The sequence below is a fragment of the Oncorhynchus tshawytscha genome, linkage group LG16 (genome assembly GCF_018296145.1).
Source record: "Oncorhynchus tshawytscha isolate Ot180627B linkage group LG16, Otsh_v2.0, whole genome shotgun sequence".
Lineage (NCBI taxonomy): Eukaryota > Metazoa > Chordata > Actinopteri > Salmoniformes > Salmonidae > Oncorhynchus > Oncorhynchus tshawytscha.
The window spans coordinates 21292240-21309446 of NC_056444.1; the positions used below are offsets into that span (position 1 = coordinate 21292240).

The 17207-nt window shown below is 39.8% G+C and overlaps 1 protein-coding gene across 4 annotated transcripts in view; it reads right to left on the reverse strand.

The window, feature by feature from the left end:
* Nucleotides 1-1557: 1557 nt before the first annotated feature.
* The window catches only part of neto1l (neuropilin (NRP) and tolloid (TLL)-like 1, like), a 192730-nt gene continuing 177080 nt past the window's right edge, over nt 1558-17207 (reverse strand). The window contains exons 9-11 of one of the 4 annotated variants that reach the window (XM_042298972.1): nt 10411-11026; nt 9216-9288; nt 1558-1870 (exon numbers count right to left, since the gene is read on the reverse strand). In XM_042298972.1, the coding sequence (XP_042154906.1) occupies nt 9228-9288; nt 10411-11026 (677 nt within the window). In that variant the 3' untranslated portion in view covers nt 1558-1870; nt 9216-9227. Of the gene's footprint in view, nt 3852-9215; nt 9289-10410; nt 11027-17207 lie in introns of all 4 variants that reach the window. The other 3 variants (XM_042298971.1, XM_042298973.1, XM_042298970.1) reach the window with 3 other exon arrangements.

Consider the following 17207-nt stretch of genomic DNA (forward strand, 5'->3'; position numbering starts at 1 on the left):
TTTGGCTATTTCAGTCACAACCGTTGCTGACAGGTGTATAAAATCGAGCTCACAGCCATGCAATCTCCATAGAAACGTTGGCAGTAGAATGGCCTTACTGAAGAGCACAGTGATGTCTATGAGCAACAACGGCTCAGTTGTGAAGTGTTAGGCCACACAAGCTCACAGAACGGAACCTCCAAGTGCTGAAGCACTTAGCACATAAAAATAATCTGTCCTCGGTTGCAACACTCACTACCGAGTTCCAAACTGCCTCTGGAAGCAACGTCAGCACAAGAACTGTTCGCCGGGAGCTTCATGAAATGGGTTTCCATGGAGGAGCAGCTGCAGACAAGCCTAAGATCATCATGCGCAATGCCGAGCGTCAACTGGAGTGGTGTATAGCTTACTGCCATTGGATTCTTGTGGAAGTGGAAACGCTTCACCATCTGGCAGTCCAATGGACTAATCTGTGTTTGGCAGATGCCAGGAGAACGCTACCTGACCGAATGCATAGTGCCAACTGTAAAGTTGGGTGGAGGAGGATTAATGGTCTGAGGCTGTTTTTCATGGTTCGGGCCAGGCCCCTTAGCTCCAGTGAAGGGAAATCTTAACGCTACCGCGTACAATTAAATTCTAGACGATTCTGTGCTTCCAACTTTGTGGCAACAGTTTGGGGAAGGACCTTTCCTGTTTCAGCATGACAATGCCCCCGTGCACAAAGTGAGTCCATACAGAAATCGTTTGTCGAGAACGGTGTGGAAGAACTTCCCTGGCCAGCACAGAGCTTTGACTTCAACCCCATCGAACACCTTTGTGATGAATTGGACTTCACTAATGCTCTTGTGGCAAGTCCCCGCAGCAATGTTCCAACATCTAGTGGAAAGCCTTCCCAGAAGAGTGGAGGCTGTTATAGCAACAAAGGCGTGACCAGCTCCATATTAATGCCCATGATTTTGGAGTGAGATGTTCGATGAGCAGGTGTCCACATACTTTTGGTCACGTGGTGTATTTTGAATGACAGGAAATAAAATATTGCAAAGGAAAGGCTATGGGGCAATCAAGGAATTAGGTAGTAGCCTAATTCATGATGAGTAATTGAGCACACTTTTTTTTTTACTGTAGCCTAGTGTGTATGGACAAGCCACTAGTACAACCATTCCCAATGTTTGAGATCCTAGTTGGAAATCTGACTGGAAATTCTCAAAATTGGGATCTCTGGAAAAACAATTTCATTAGGCTACTCTCTGAAGAGGTCTGTGACTTGTCATAGAAACTACATATTACATCCCAATGTCCCATTTCAGTCCACAGAAATCACCAAAGAGATATTTCATGTCTAGTGGATTAACACTAAGGTTAATGCCCTTCATGACATCACAACATTCTCCTGGGTGTGACACTCCATTCGGGGAAAGAACTCGAGCCATAATGGAGGGAGGGAAACATAACAGCGATACATACTGTGGATTTCCAGATGGTATTTCAGCACCAAAATGACATCCTTACATGTTTGATAAATAAAAAAATCATTAATCAAGTTTCAAAGAACAGGTTCAGTTTTTAGTCCATGAACAATGTACATTAAAGGTATTTATTTTTCTTTTAAAGTTTCGGTCCAGTATCTGAGTATCAGGATATGTGTCCGTTGGCTTTACAATCTCAGACATTTGAGAAACACAAACAGGGCATCTCACCTGTCATCCAAACAAACAAAAAACCCAACGCATACACAAAAAAAGCTTCTGTTTTTCCTTATCACAACATTCTAAATTGGTCTTGCCGCTCAACGCAAGTGCAACAGTTCCCAGAGGATGCATGAGGGAGATTAATGTTAGTTCCATGTCAAACTTGGCAAGATGCAGAAGACTGATGAATCGGTCTGAAGTATCTGTAGAGAAATGGAAACACCATTACTTTTAGTGTACTCTAGGCCACAATAACTACAACAACAGTTTATTACAGTTTGATATATCACTTTACCTCTATGTCTCTCCATCCTGAAGTTTCATTAGAACAGATTACTGCGTAAATCAAATGTGACCCTAAAGCATTAACACGTTACAACATACAGTAAGCCTATTTGAAGTATGTTCCTCATATTGTGCATGTGTTAAGACATTACTGTATTGTTGCCGTCTCTCTCTCTGTGTGTTTACACAGCATCAGTATTGATTCACATGGTCACTTAAGTTCACATTACAGTTATACAATAACGGTATCACTAGCTGTGTCAAAATGAAGTGAACAAATAACATTAACTGAACACATAAACTTACGCAGTGCATTACAAAAAACAACAACAACAACATTAACATAAACAACAGCAAACGAGAAAACTGAGCAAGCATATCAAATTAAACTAAAGATTGATTTATTGTTGGGATATTGAAGGCGTCAGCATAGTTGCAATGATGTAGTGTAGACAAACCATGCAGGCAATAACATAAATCCTATTGTCGACACTGTAACACCTCCCTGATAATGTTCAAGTGAAAATGGACTGGAATTACATTACATTTGAGTGGAGATCAAAATGTTTTGATTTAGTATAGTCCTAGTGTGGCTAAACGGTGTACCTTAATGGGGTGCGTTTGTGAGAGTGTGTGTGTGTGTGTGTGTGTGTGTGCATGTGTGTGTTGTGTGCGTGCATGTGTGTATGTTTGCATTCATATTTATTTACTTGCAACCAAATTAATTTCATTTAATTTCATTTGAACAATAAGGACTGGTGAAACACATAACAAAATAATTAGATAAAACCTTAAAATAAAAATTATTAAGCTTTATTGTTTATTTTCTTACAAAGCATTCATAAAATCAGTCCTGAACAGTATTATTTATGTCTTTAAAAAGTCTTCTCTTTTCAAATACCCCCAGTAGAAAAGTCTGAGTACAAAGATTACAGGCTACGAAAAGAGAGGGTGTGACAAATCAACTGAATTTACATTGTTTATGTCAAATAATAAACAACTACAAATTGAATTTTTTTTTAAATTTGTGAGAGGAATCAACATTTGAAAATGAAAATGTTAAAGATTAGTTTTGTATTGACATTTGACTTTCAATTTAGTTGAATTAGCATGCAATCAATTAATACCACTCATCATACTTTTATGGATAGATTTCCTTTGTTTATGTTATAGTGAACTTATTTATAACTGAGATGCATGTAGTGCATTAGTGGATGACTTTCAATCTAGATGTTAGTTTGTTCATGTTTTAATGGATATAAAAAGCATGCACAAGTCATACCATAGCATTTTCAATTATCATATAAAGTTTTTTTTTTATTATTCTGAGAGGGGTAATTACACTGAGGTTAGTTACTGAGTAGGCTTTATTGCCTAATTATTACTGATAAATGTTACATCTTTCCTCAAACTGAAAAATTGCAAGCATTGATACCCCAAAATACCATTTATAATATGCTGCAAAAATCCTACAAAATCACATGCTCTAAACATTGAACTGAGGAAGGTTTTCTAATCACAATAGTCCATTGATGATTTTGAGCAACAAACTTGCATCTCACAATGTAGATATTCATCCAATGTTTTGTTTGATAATAACGTACCTTGTTAATGTCCAGTCAATAAGATTACAAAATCTGAAGTGACAATAGTGGGTCCGATTAGAAGCCTACTTAAATTCAAGTTTCAATTATTTTAAGCCAGTCTATACACAGGCAATTGTTTTTATCACTGTAGCTACTTTCTTCCAGTTTGTTACATATTTCATATTCTCTATTTCCATAAGTCCTTCATCACCATCACCATCGCCATTATGCTGATGTGAATCTCCGGTCCGTATTTTCATATTTCATTGAAGCCCGTTCGTACTGATCCAGGATTGCACTATTCTCAAGAAGTCTATATGATGGAAACAATGCAACATAACGTAGAGCGTAAACAAACACACAAACACACAAACACACATACACACTCACCGGACTAAGCATTTCTTACACTGAATGACACAATTTAGGGTAACAGTTTATTTCAATGTCCCAGCATAATACTAACATGAGGGAGTCATGGCTTAAAGGTGACATTCATTAAGTGCAATGATAATCTAGACAACCTTATGTTGGCATTATGATGAAACATCCAAATTCAGGGTTACCCAACAAAGACATAAAATAAAATGATTTTACATTAATGCAACTTATAATTGAAGACAACAGTACAGTCCATGAGTCAGGGGGGTCTCATAGCGATTTTTTTGAAAGTCAATGTCCCTAGAGTTGGAAAATGTGTGATAGCAGTGCATCAATGGTAGCTTCCTCTGTGATAAAACTCTTTATTTCATCCCTCCGTCCCATTCATTTTTCCCATAGGGATTTTACCCCAAAGAATGTCAGTATACAACCAGTTATTGCTCACTTATACTCTTCAGTCATATATCATTGGATTGCTTAGATTCACAGCTATTCATCAGACATATTTTCTGAATGTTTCGGTCAACAGAACTTCGACCTCTAGGGTACATATTAGAATTACCTGTATGAATTGCTTTAAAGAGGAAACGTGATATATTTGATACTTTGTTTGACAAGATGTTCTGAAAGGTCATAAAATTACCATTCAAACTTCGAAAGCACCAGTTACAACTATTGTTAAACAAAATCGCCAATATTGTGCCATCGACATTAGAATGTTGCAAGCTTAGAATTCTATGTAATGGGGAAGCTATGTTCTCGGATTCTAACTTTGGTGATAGAGGAATCAAATTGCACACAACCAGCTAGAGCAGGTTTTTAAAAAGATTTGTAGACAGTACAGGGCCATCACAGAATTCACTCATTAACCCCACAGAAGCCTTTGTCCAATATGGCCGACAATCAAAACAATGGGGTCTTACTGGAAAATTTTGCATGACCATACCTGTATGAAATATATACTGAGCAAAAATATAAACACAACATGCAACAATTTCAATTAATTTACTGAGTTACAGTTCATATAATGAAATCAGTCAATTGAAATAAATTAATTAGGCCCTAATCTATGGATTTCACATGACTGGGCAGGGGCGCAGTCATGGGTGGGTCTAGGAGGGCATAGGCCCACCCACTGGGGAGCCAGGCCCAACTTATCAGAAATAGTTTCCCCCAAAAATGTGCTTCATTACAGACAGAAATACTCCTCCGTTTCATCAGCCATGCGAGTGGCTGGTCTCAGACAATCCTGCAGGTGAAGAAGTCGGATGTGGAGGTCCTCGGCTGGCATGGTGACACGTGGTTTGCATTTGTGAGGCCGGTTGGACGTACTACCAAATTCTCTAAAACAAAGTTGGAGGTGGCTTATGGTAGAGAAATAAACATCAATTCTCTGGCAACAGCTCTGGTGGACATTCCTGCAGTCAGCATGCCAATAATACACTCCCTCAAAACTTGAGACATCTGTGGAATTCTGTTGAGTGTCAAAACTGCACATTTTAGTGTGGGCTTTTATTGTCCTGAGCACAAGGTGCACCGGTGTAATGATCATGCTGTTTAATCAGCTTCTTGATATGCCACACTTGTCAGCTGAATGGATTATCTTGGCAAAGGAGAAATGCTCACTAACAGAGATGCAAACAAATTTGTGCACAACATTTGAGAGAAATAAGCTTTTTGTGTGTATAGAACATTTCTGGGATCTTTTATTTCAGCTAATGACACATGGGATCAACACTTTACATTTTGCGTTCATATTTATGTTCAGTATAATTGTAATATGCCCTAAAATATTTTAAAATGTTCATAGTGTTTTAGAATACACAACCAAATGAGCAAGGTGGGCCAGATAAGGAATGATTATTCACAGAATTGTGGTAAGAATGTGCCTAAAAAGCTGTCAGAAAGAATCACTGACCTATGAACACAATAGCATCAACAATTGTAAATTTTGATCCTTAAACATAGAAATAATGTACATGTGAATAATCATGGATGTGAGCTTATTAAAATGATATACAATGTTATCCTAGTAGTTGTTTTCATTATGAGGACTATAAACCTGCCCCATACATTCCATTACAATGTAGTAAAATCCAATGTTGGGCCTGTTGAGGTCAATTATATTACTTGTAGTATTCTAGTAAAAGACCAATCTGCTACAGCCCCAGAGGAAGAATGCATGTTCATTTAGACTAACTACGTGTAATGGTTTGCTGCTCTCAACATCAGGTGAAAACAGATTGACATTTCTATGGAATTTGACATTGTAATGTATGCAGTACATTTCTCGTCCTCTGTTTTATGAAAACAATTCATATGATAACATTGTATATCATTTTAATCTGCTCACATCAATGACATCACATGTACACATCCATTTGACATGTTTGAAGATTAAATATTGCAATTATTCGTCATAACATCCGCAGAAATCAGCGATTCGTAAAGCTTTTTTTGTGCACATTCTTATCACAATTCTGTGAATAATTTAACATCTTTATATACAGTGCCTACGGATAATATTCAGACTGCTTCACTTTTTTCACATTTTGTTACGTACTTACTGTAAAATTGATCAAATAGTTGTTTTCCCTCATCAATCTAAAAAATATCCCATTATGACAAGGCAAAAATAGGTTTTTAGACATTTTTGCTAATTTATTACAGATAAAAAACTGAAAATCACAGTTACGTAAGTATTCAGACCCTTTACTCAGTACTTTGTTGAAGCACCTTTGGCAGCGATTACAGCCTTGAGTCTTCTTGGGTATGACGCTACAAGCTTTGCACACCTTTATTTGGGGAGTTTCTCCCATTCTTCTCTGCAGATCCTCTCAAGCCCTGTCAGGTTGGATAGGGAGCGTTGCTGCACAGCTATTTTCAGGTCTCTCCAGAGATGTTCGATTGGGTTCAAGTCCGGGCTCTGGCTGGGTCACTCAAGGACATTCAAAGACTTGTCCCGAAGCCACTCCTGCATGGTCTTGGCTGTGTGCTTAGGGTCGTTGTCCTGTTGGAAAGTGAACCTTCACCCCCAGTCTGAGGTCCTGAGTCCTCTGGAGCAGGTTTTCCTCAAGGATCTCTCTGTACTTTGCTCTGTTTATCTTTGCCTCGATCCTGACTAGTCTCCCAGTCCCTGCCGCTGAAAAACATATCCACAGCATGATGCTGCCACCACCATGCTTCACTGTAGGGATGGCGCAAGGTTTACTCCAGATGTTACACTTGGCATTCAGGCCAAAAATTTAAATCTTGGTTTCATCAGTCCAGACAATATTGTTCATCACGGTCTAAGAGTCTTTTTGGCAAACTCCAAGCAGGCTGTCATGTGCCTTTTACTGAGGAGTGGCTTCCGTCTGGCCACTCTACCATGAAGGCCTGATTGGTGGAGTGCTGCAGAGATGGTGGTGCTAGAAGGTTCTCCCATTTCCAGGAACTCTAGTGCTCTGTCAGAGTGACCATCAGGTTCTTGGTCACTTCCCTGACCAAGGCCTTTCTCCCACAATTGCTAGTTTGGCCCAGGCGGCCAGCTCTAGGAAGAGTCTTGGTGGTTTAAACATATTGCAATTAAGAATGATGGAGGCCACTGTGTTCTTAGGGACCTACAATGATGCAGCCATTTTCCCCCAGAACCCCGGATATGTGCCTCGACACAATCCTTTGACCTCATGGCTTGGTTTTTGCTCTGACATGCACTGCCAACTGTGGGATCTTATATAGACAGGTGTGTGCTTCTCCAAATCCTGTCCGATCAATAGAATTTACCACAGGTGGACTCCAATCAAGTTGTAAAAAAACATCTCCAGGATGATCAATGGAAACAAGATGCACCTGATCTCAATTTCAAGTCTCATAGCAAATGATCTGAATACTTATTTAAATAAGGTATTTCTGTTTTGTATTTTTTTATACCTTTGCAAACATTTATAAAAAGTAGTTTTCACTTTGTCATTATGGGGTATTTTGTGTAGATTGCTGAGGATTTTTTCTGTTTAATACATTTTAGAATAAGGCTGTAACTTAACAAAATGTGGAAAAAGTCAAGGGGTCTGAATGCTCTCCGAGGGTACTATATCTGGCACACCTGGCAAATTTTGTTGTGTATTCTACATCACTATGAACATTTTAAGATATTTTGGGGTCTACTACAATTATATTTCATACAGGTATGGTGATGCAAAATGATTAAATAAACGCAATTGTGTTGTTTGGTGGCCATATTGGTAAAAGGCTTCTGGGCTTAATAGATGGATTCTGTGATGGCCCTGTATCTACAAGCCTCTTCCATAATGTTATAGTCCAAAAACATAACTGCCCCATTACATGGAATTATATGGTTAAGCTTCAAACATTATAATGTCAATGGCACAATATTTGCGATTTCCTTAACAGTAGTTGTAGCTGGTGCATTCGAAGTTGGTTACAGTATATTTTATATAATTTAAAAGGTAACTTCATGACCTTTCAGAACCACTTTTCAAACAAAGTTGAACATGATTCAGGATTTAATGCACTTCTATCACACATTTTCCGACACTAGGGACAGAAAACTTCAACAAAATCACTATGAGACACATCATCCCAAGTGAGCTGTACAGATCATATTTGGGGGTCTGGCTCATGGACTAGTAGGCTCGTAAAGCCATGTTCAGTATTTCATTCATTCAACAAGTCAAGACAACAGGAGAATACCGTGTAAGTGTGACTTCAGTAAACCTTAGTAATGTCTGAAAACATTCCAGGTGACTAACTTGTTTAGAATTAGGACTGTGACTTTAGTATTGGTGTATGTAGTACTATTAATGTGCTTAATTAAACGTGTGCTAATTAAATATCTGTATGTTAAATAATACAGCTATGATCTGTTTGTGCTATGAGGCTAAAAGGAATACAGGTTAAAGGTGAGAATCATCCTTATTTTCCACAGGTTCAACAGAAGATGACTGGAAAAGTCCATGCTAATAAATAATAAAATGTTGCTCATGATATGACCTCGGTAAGAAGAGGACACATACATGAGCTTCAAATCAACCACGCAAAAAAATAGAAGCCAAATTTCACACAAAAACTCACCATAAACCAAGATGACCGCAAGCAGAGGAACCATCTTGATGACAACAATGAACCATATCAAAAAATCTAACAAACAAAACAAACTAAATCCAGAATAACTTCACAAAAAAGTCAACATCAAAACTACGTAAAACTACCATTACTGAGATATTGACTTATATGGTCAAACGATGACCTACACAGAAACATAAAATATGTTTATTGTTGTATAAGGGGGGCTTACCTTGAGATTGCCTTACACCCTAGTCGTGTTGTATTCTGATTCGTGTTTGCTCAAAGAGCCAATGAGGCAGAACCTGAAATGTCACCGCTCTGTCGTTTAATATCAAACTCTTTTTTGCATAGAGATTATCATATGTACTGTAAATGCATATATTGGCTACATAAAAGCAGAACATTTCAACAGAGTTTTGAACTCTGGAAGTCTTGCATGCATAGAAATTGCTGTGCTGGACATTATAGTTAAAACAAGACTTTTTCAGGTATACAGGTTGAATACAGTAGAGCACACATAGTGCATGCATAGCAAAGGTACTTTATCTCGGAAGTTATTTTGGAAGTCCAAGAAGTGTAAACATTTCATTTATCAAGTCATCAAGGTGCAGATATCTGTACATTCAAATATAATTGAAGAAAACAGATTTGTGCCAAAGGTTTGAACTTTACCACATAAAAAAAGAACACATTTAACTTTTACTATTAACAAAGTTATTTGTGTTTATATCTTTTGAGTCTACAAAATATTTTTTTTTGCATTCAAAATTGATCAATCAATAATCTCTTTAACAGTGGCAGGCACCAATACAAGCCCTTCTGTTGAGAGTCACAACAGATTGATACGACTACAGACTGAATTGATCTACATGTCCTCTATAGAAAAGAGGTGTGTATTTGTCTGATCCATTGCAAATGTCGTGCACTCTATTTGCACATCATAAATCAGTATTTTAATTCAAGATGGATATCTGAAAACCTAACAAGGACACTGGCAATGTTTCTTGGTACTGAGCATGGGTTGGAGCTACATAGATAGATAAAGAAAGCAATATAGAGACAGAGACAAAGAAAGAGAGTGAATGTGTGTGAAAGAGTGAGATAGAGAGTGATAAATAGACAGGGAGGGGAGGAAGATAGTGGGTGAGAGAGAAAGTGAGGGGGCAGGTCTCACTACCACAGCATAACTCTTTATGAATGATAGCAGAGTTGACAAGAAGTAAGAAGATCAAAGCAAAAAAGGAAGCTACAACCTAAAAAAAAAATAAGAAGAATGAGAGAAAGAACAAAAGTAGAGGGGGATTAAAAAATGTTTAAAAAGGAAGAAAATCAATGTCACCCTCCCCCATGACATCTTCTATTAGGATGTCTTCATTGACATGGATTGATTGACCATGGATCATTGGAAATCTATAGATACTGACCGCTGGACTGCCTTCTCGTGACGCGACAGTCGGTGGCTCGTCGTGGGAACCTCTTCCAGGTCGTCATCGAGGTCGCACCCGTTGTCGGCCGCTTCCTGTGAGTAGCTGTGCTTCATCACCAGTATGCTGCGCCGGTTCCCTGTGGCAACGCTGGGCAGCAGCGGCCGTACCGGCTGTGGTGGAAGGTCCGTGAGGAGGGCCTCGCGCGTGCTCAGGTTGCCGCGGCTACCCCGCCCACTGAGTGACAGCTGGGACAGGTGGGCGGAGCCCGGGTTGGAGGCGAAGCCACAGTGGTGGTCATGGACGCAGCGTGAGGATGAGCGGCGGAGAGCGTGGTAGTTCTCGAAGTCCTCCGCCAGGTCGACTAGGTCTGCGGAGGCTGCAGTGGCGTGCGTGGCGCTCCGTAGCGTGCAGAGCTCGTAGTGCGGCGGCTCGAAGACCTCCTGGAACATGGTGGGGTCAAAGTCCTCGCGCCGGAGGATGTACTTCTTCCTGGGCTGTTTGATCTGAACGATGACGGACACAATGAGGAGGATGAGGACGATACAACAGGTGACGCCGATAATGGTGCCGTTGGTGTTGTTCAGGTTGTCCAGGATATTGGCTTTCCTCTTCTCTGTTGGAGGAGGGAGACAGATGGGGTGAGAGAGAAGGAGAGAAATAGAGAGATAGGTGGGAGGGAGAGAGACAGTGAGAGAGGAGCAAATAGTGGTGATCAGGAGACATTTGAATGTTTCTCTTTTAGAGAGTGTGTTGTTTTCTGCTTCCATCTTTGTAAATGCAGCCAAGTGGTGAAACACATTGCAGTTCTATAGTTTTTCCACTTTTCGGGGCTGCCCCTTTAAGAAATGGCCAACTTACACCCACACACTTACAATCAAATTCAATTAAATCTTATTTGTCACATGATGTAGACTTTACCGTGAAATGCTTGCTTACGAGCCCTTCCCAATGAGGCAGAATTTAAAAATAATAATCCAAATAGCAACACAAAAGGAAAAAAATAAAATACACGAGAATGGAGGTTTATATCAGAAGTAGTCGTACGAGGTAGATCTGTACATGAAGGATAAAGGGTAAAGTGACTAGGCATCAGGATAGATAATAATAAGAGTAAAATAAAGAACAGAGTAGCAACAGGAAATGATGAGTGTAAAAGTGTGTTTGAGTGTGTGTAATGTATGTTTGAGCATATGTGATTACACAACTGGCGAAAAGATTACTGTAGCTCTGTTGGAATAATTGTTATAGATAACTTTGTCATCTTCTGGAAACAAAAGATGCTCTACAGCAGGTGTTCCCAAACAGGGGTACGCACAATGCTGTCGGGGTACGCCAAATAAAAATGTGATTCACATAAAATATATCTATTTTTTTTTAAATTTACATTTTTGTACTTTTTTTCTTCTTCACAATTTCAAACAGTCCATTTATACTTTCCCACGGGGCTAATACATTTGGGTGAGGTTTGTTTCTCTCCCGAATAGCCTCTTTTCACTGCCAAAAATAAAATTAAACCATCTAGTGTTCAGCGAAATAACAACACAATGTCAAATACAGGTAGCCTAGTCAAATAATTAACATCTAATCACATTAACCATTACTTTCTTGCGGGAATTCCACTTAACGGTCCGTATGTAGCCAAACGTAGCTGCTGCTCATGTTGGTATCTGTACTGATGGCGCAAAAGCCATGACAAGGAGACATAGCGGAGTGTTAACGCGCATGCGAGCAGTTGCTCCCGACGCCACTTGGGTACACTGCAGCATCCACACACTGCAGCATCCACCGAGAGGCTCTTGCTGTCAAGGGAATGCCTGACAGCTTGAAAGACGTTTTGGACACTACAGTGAAAATGGTTAACTTTGTTAAAGCAAGGCCCCTGAACTCTCGTGTATTTTCTGCACTATGCAATGATATGGGCAGCGACCATGTCACGCTTTTACAACACACAGAAGGGCACTGGTTATCAAGTGGCAAAAGTATTGACTTTGAGAGACGAGCTTAAAGTTTTGATTACTGACCATCATTTTCACTTGTCTGACCGCTTGCATGTGGACGAGTTTCTCACACGACTGGCCTATCTGGGTGATGTTTTTTTCTCACCTGAATGATCTGAATCTAGGATTACAGTACTCTTCACAACTACAATCAATGTGCGGGACAAAATTGAGGCTATGATTAAAAAGTTGGAGCTCTTCTCTGTTTGCATTAACAAGGACAACACAGGTCTTTCCATCATTGTATGATTTTGTGTGTGAACTTAAGCTTACAGACAATGTCAAATGTGATATAGCGAAGCACCTGAGTGAGCTGGGTACGCAATTACTTTCCCTAAATGAATGACACAAACAACTGGATTCGTTATCCCTTTCATGCCCTGCCTCCAGTTCACTTAACGATATCTGAACAAGAGAGTCTCATCGAAATTGCAACAAGGGGTTCTGTGGGAATTTAATTGAATCATAAGCCACTGCCAGATTTCTGGATTGGGCTGCACTCAGAGTATCCTGTCTTGGCAAATCGCGCTGTTAAGACACTGTTGTCCTTTGCAACCATGTACCTATGTGAGAGTGGATTCTCGGCCCTCACTAGCATGAGAACTAAATACAGGCACAGACTGTGTGTGGAAATTATTTAAATCAGGGTACCGTCAAAGGGACAGTTGTAAATCATGCAGCGCCTTATGTCAAGATCGTATATTTTAGAGAAACAACAAATGTCGGTACAGATAAATGTCGTCTGAAAGCTTCAATTCTTGTTAATTTAACTACAGTGTCCAATTTACAGTAGCTATTACTGCGAAAAAATGCCATGCTATTGTTTGAAGAGAGCTCCTAACAACAACACTTTTTTCACCGTGATAGGTTTGATCATTTCCCCTCTGAAGGTGAAATGTGTACTTACATTCTGAAATCTTGCTCTGATTTATCATTCAAAGGGTACCAGAGATAACATGAAGTGTCGTTTTGTTAGATAACATCCTTTTTCATATCCCAAAAAGGTCCATATAACATGCACGATCAATTTTGTATTTCTCACCCTAAACGTTGTTTCAACGAGTCAAATCACGTTCGTATGTATTCCTCAGAGATCCTGGAACGTAAGAAGACTTCACTATATCATTAGGGATGTAGTATATCCTATAGGACACCATATTTGGTCAGAGAGCGACGCCTTAATGGCACGTTGATGACACGGGCGGTCATCACTTGAACGACTATCTTGTCAAATAAGCACCGGGGTCAAACAAAGCTAGCTAGATAGCCAATGAGCAATGTATATGTCGTAAAATGTAGCTACTAACCTTGTACGACAGCATGCCTTTTCATATTGGACAGAAATGTTAATATTCAGAGTTATGAAGTTATGAAAACGGGTTGTTTTGCAAATGTTGAACTTATAATATGGCTACTAATACTTGGAAAGCGAAATCAAAGTCCAAGTATACAGATTTGATGATATTCTTGCAGAAAAATGTAATATGAATGCGAATGTCTCCTTCACAATTTGCCTAAATGTATTTGGGGACTTCACACTAAAAGTCTTGTAGTTCACTCATTCTTCAAGTTATCCATCTGAAACTTTGCACATACACTGCTGCCATCTTGTTGACACTATCGGAATTACAACCAGAGTGATGGCTAGAACTGGGACTTTTCTCTTGCCCTTCAAAGATGGTGGTAGTTCTTTTCTTTGTATTTTCTTCTACCAGATCTATTGTGTTATATTCTCCTACATTCAATTCACATTTCCACAAACTTCAAAGTGTTTCCTTTCAAATCGTATCAAGAATATGCATATCCTTGCTTCAGGGCCTGAGCTACAGGCAGTTAGATTTGGGTATGTCATTTAGGCGAAAATTGGGAAAAAAGGGGTCTATCTCTAACAAGTTAACAACACTATCAACAAGGCCCTAGTTTTGTCACACTGGGACTACTGTCCAGTCATGTGGTCAGTGCCACAGAGAGGGACTTAGGAAAATTACAATTGGCTCAGAACAGGGCAGCACGGCTGTCCCTTAAATGTACACGGACAGCTAACATTAATAATATGCATCGCAATCTATCAACTCTCTCTTACACATACACATTATAAAACACACACACTCTACACACACGTACACATGGATTTTGTATTGTAGATATGTGGTAGTAGAGTAGTGGACTGAGGGAACACACTTAATCTGTTGTGAAAAGTGTTATGAAATGTAATGTAATGTAATATTTTAAATCAATGAGCGGCGCAGCGGTCTAAGGCACTGCATCGCAGTGCTTGAGGAGTCCCCACATGCCAGGGTTCAATCACAGGCTGTTTCACAGCCAGCACACAATTGGCCCAGCGTCATCCGGGTTAAGGGAGGGCATGGCCGGTTGGGATGTCCTTGTCCCATAGCACTCTTGTGACTCCTTGTGGCAGGCCGGGCACCTGCAAGCTGACGATTGTAAGCTCACCAATTGTACTGTGCTTCCTCCGACACATTGGTGCGGCTGGGTTCCGGGTTAAGCGAACAAAATTGGGGAGAAAAAGTTTAAATAAATATATGTACACTATCGGTCAAAAGTTTTAGAACACCTACTCATTGAAGGGTTTTTCTATATTTTTTACTATTTTCTACATTGTAGAATAATAGTGAAGACATCACAACTATGAAATAACATACATGGAATCATGGCGTATCGCTGCAGAATGCTGTGGTAGCCATGCTGGTTAAGTGTGCCTTGAATTCTAAATAAATCACAGACAGTGTCACCAGCAAAGCACCCCCACACCATAACACCTCCTCCTCCATGCTTTACGGTGAGAAATACACACACATGCGGAGATCATCCGTTCACCCACACCGTGTCTCTCCAATTTGGACTCCAGACCAAAGGACACATTTCCACCGGTCTAATGTCCATTGCTCGTGTTTCTTGGCCCAAGCAAGTCTCTTCTTCTTACTGGTGTCCTTTAGTAGTGGTTTCTTTGCAGCAATTCGACCATGAAGGCCTGATTCACACAGGCTCCTGTGAACAGTTGATGTTGAGATGTGTCTGTTACTTGAACTCTGTGAAGCATTTATTTGGGCTGAAATTTCTGAGGCTGGTAACTCTAATGAACCTATCCTCAGAGGTAACTTTTGGTCTTCCTTTTCTGTGGCGGTCCTCATGAGTGTCAGTTTCATCATAGCGCTTGACGGTTTTTGCAACTGCACTTTCAAAGTTATTTTCAATATTGACTGACCTTCATGTCTTAAAGTCATGATGGACTGTCATTTCTCTTTGCTTATTTGAGCAAAGAGAAATGACATGGACTTGGTATTTTACCAAATAGGGCTATCTTCTGTATACCACCCCTACCTTGTCACAACACAACGGGTTGGCTCAAACGCATTAAGAAGGAAATGAATTCCATAAATTAACTTTCAACAAGGCACTCCTGTTAATTGAAATGCATTCCAGGTGACTATCTCATGAAGCTGGTTGAGAGAATGCCAAGAGCGTGCAAAGCTGTCATCAAGGCAAAGGGTGAAGAATCTCAAATATAAAATATATTTTGATTTGTTTAACACTTTTTTGGTTACTATATGATTCCATATGTGTTATTTAATAGTTTTGATGTCTTCACTATTATTCTACAATGTAGAAAATAGTAAAAATAAAGAAAAACCCTTGAATGAGTAGGTGTTCAAAAACTTTTGACCGGTAGTGTATATTTAAAATTGTGCACTGAACAAAAATATAAAAGCAAAATGTAAAGTGTTGATCCTATGTTTCATGAGCTGAAATAAAAGATCCCAGAAATGTTCTATACACACAAAAAGCTTATTTCTCTAAAATGTTGTGCACAAATGTATTTACATCCCTGTTAGTGAGCATTTCTCCTTTGCCACGATAATCCTTCCTCCTGACAGTTGTGGTATATCATGATCATTGTTCAGGTGCACCTTGTGCTGGGTAAAATAAAAGGCCACTCTAAAATGTGCAGTTTTGCCACACAACACATTGGTAAAGATGTCTCAAGTTTTGAGGGAGCGTGCAATTAGCATGCTGATTGCAGGAATCTCCACCAGAGCTGTTGCCAGAGAACTGAATGTTAATTTCTCTACCATAAGCTGCTTCCCAACGTTGTTTTAGAGAATTTGGCAGTACGTCCAACCGGCCTCACAACCGCAGACCATGTATATGGCGTTGTGTGGGGCAAGCGGTTTGCTGATGTCAACGTTGTGAACAGAGTGCCCCATGCTGGCGGTGACGTTATGGTATGGGCAGGCATAAGCTACGGTCAAAGAACACAATTGTATTTTATCAATTGGCCATTTGAATGCACAAAAATACCGTAACGAGATCCTGAGGCCCATTGTGAGGCCCATTTTAAAAAAAAGGTATCTGTAACTAACCGATGCATATCTGTCTCCCAGTCATGTGAAATCCATATCAGCTGGCAGCTTCATTAAATAGTACCCGCAAAACACCCGTCTTAACATCAACAATGAAGAGGCGACTCCGGGACGCTGGCCTTCTAGTTGCAAAGAAAAAGCCATATCTCAGACTGGCCAATAAAAAGAAAAGATTAAGATGGGCAAAAGAACACAGACACTGGACAGAGGAACACTGCCTAGAAGGCCAGCATCCCGGAGTCGCCTCTTCACTGTTGACGTTGAGACTGGTGTTTTGCGGGTACTATTTAATGAAGCTGCCAGTTGAGGACTTGTGAGGTGTCTGTTTCTCAAACTAGACACTCTAATGTACTTGTCCTCTTGCTCAGTTGTGCACAGGGGCCTTCCACTCCTCTTTCTATTCTGGTTAGGGCCA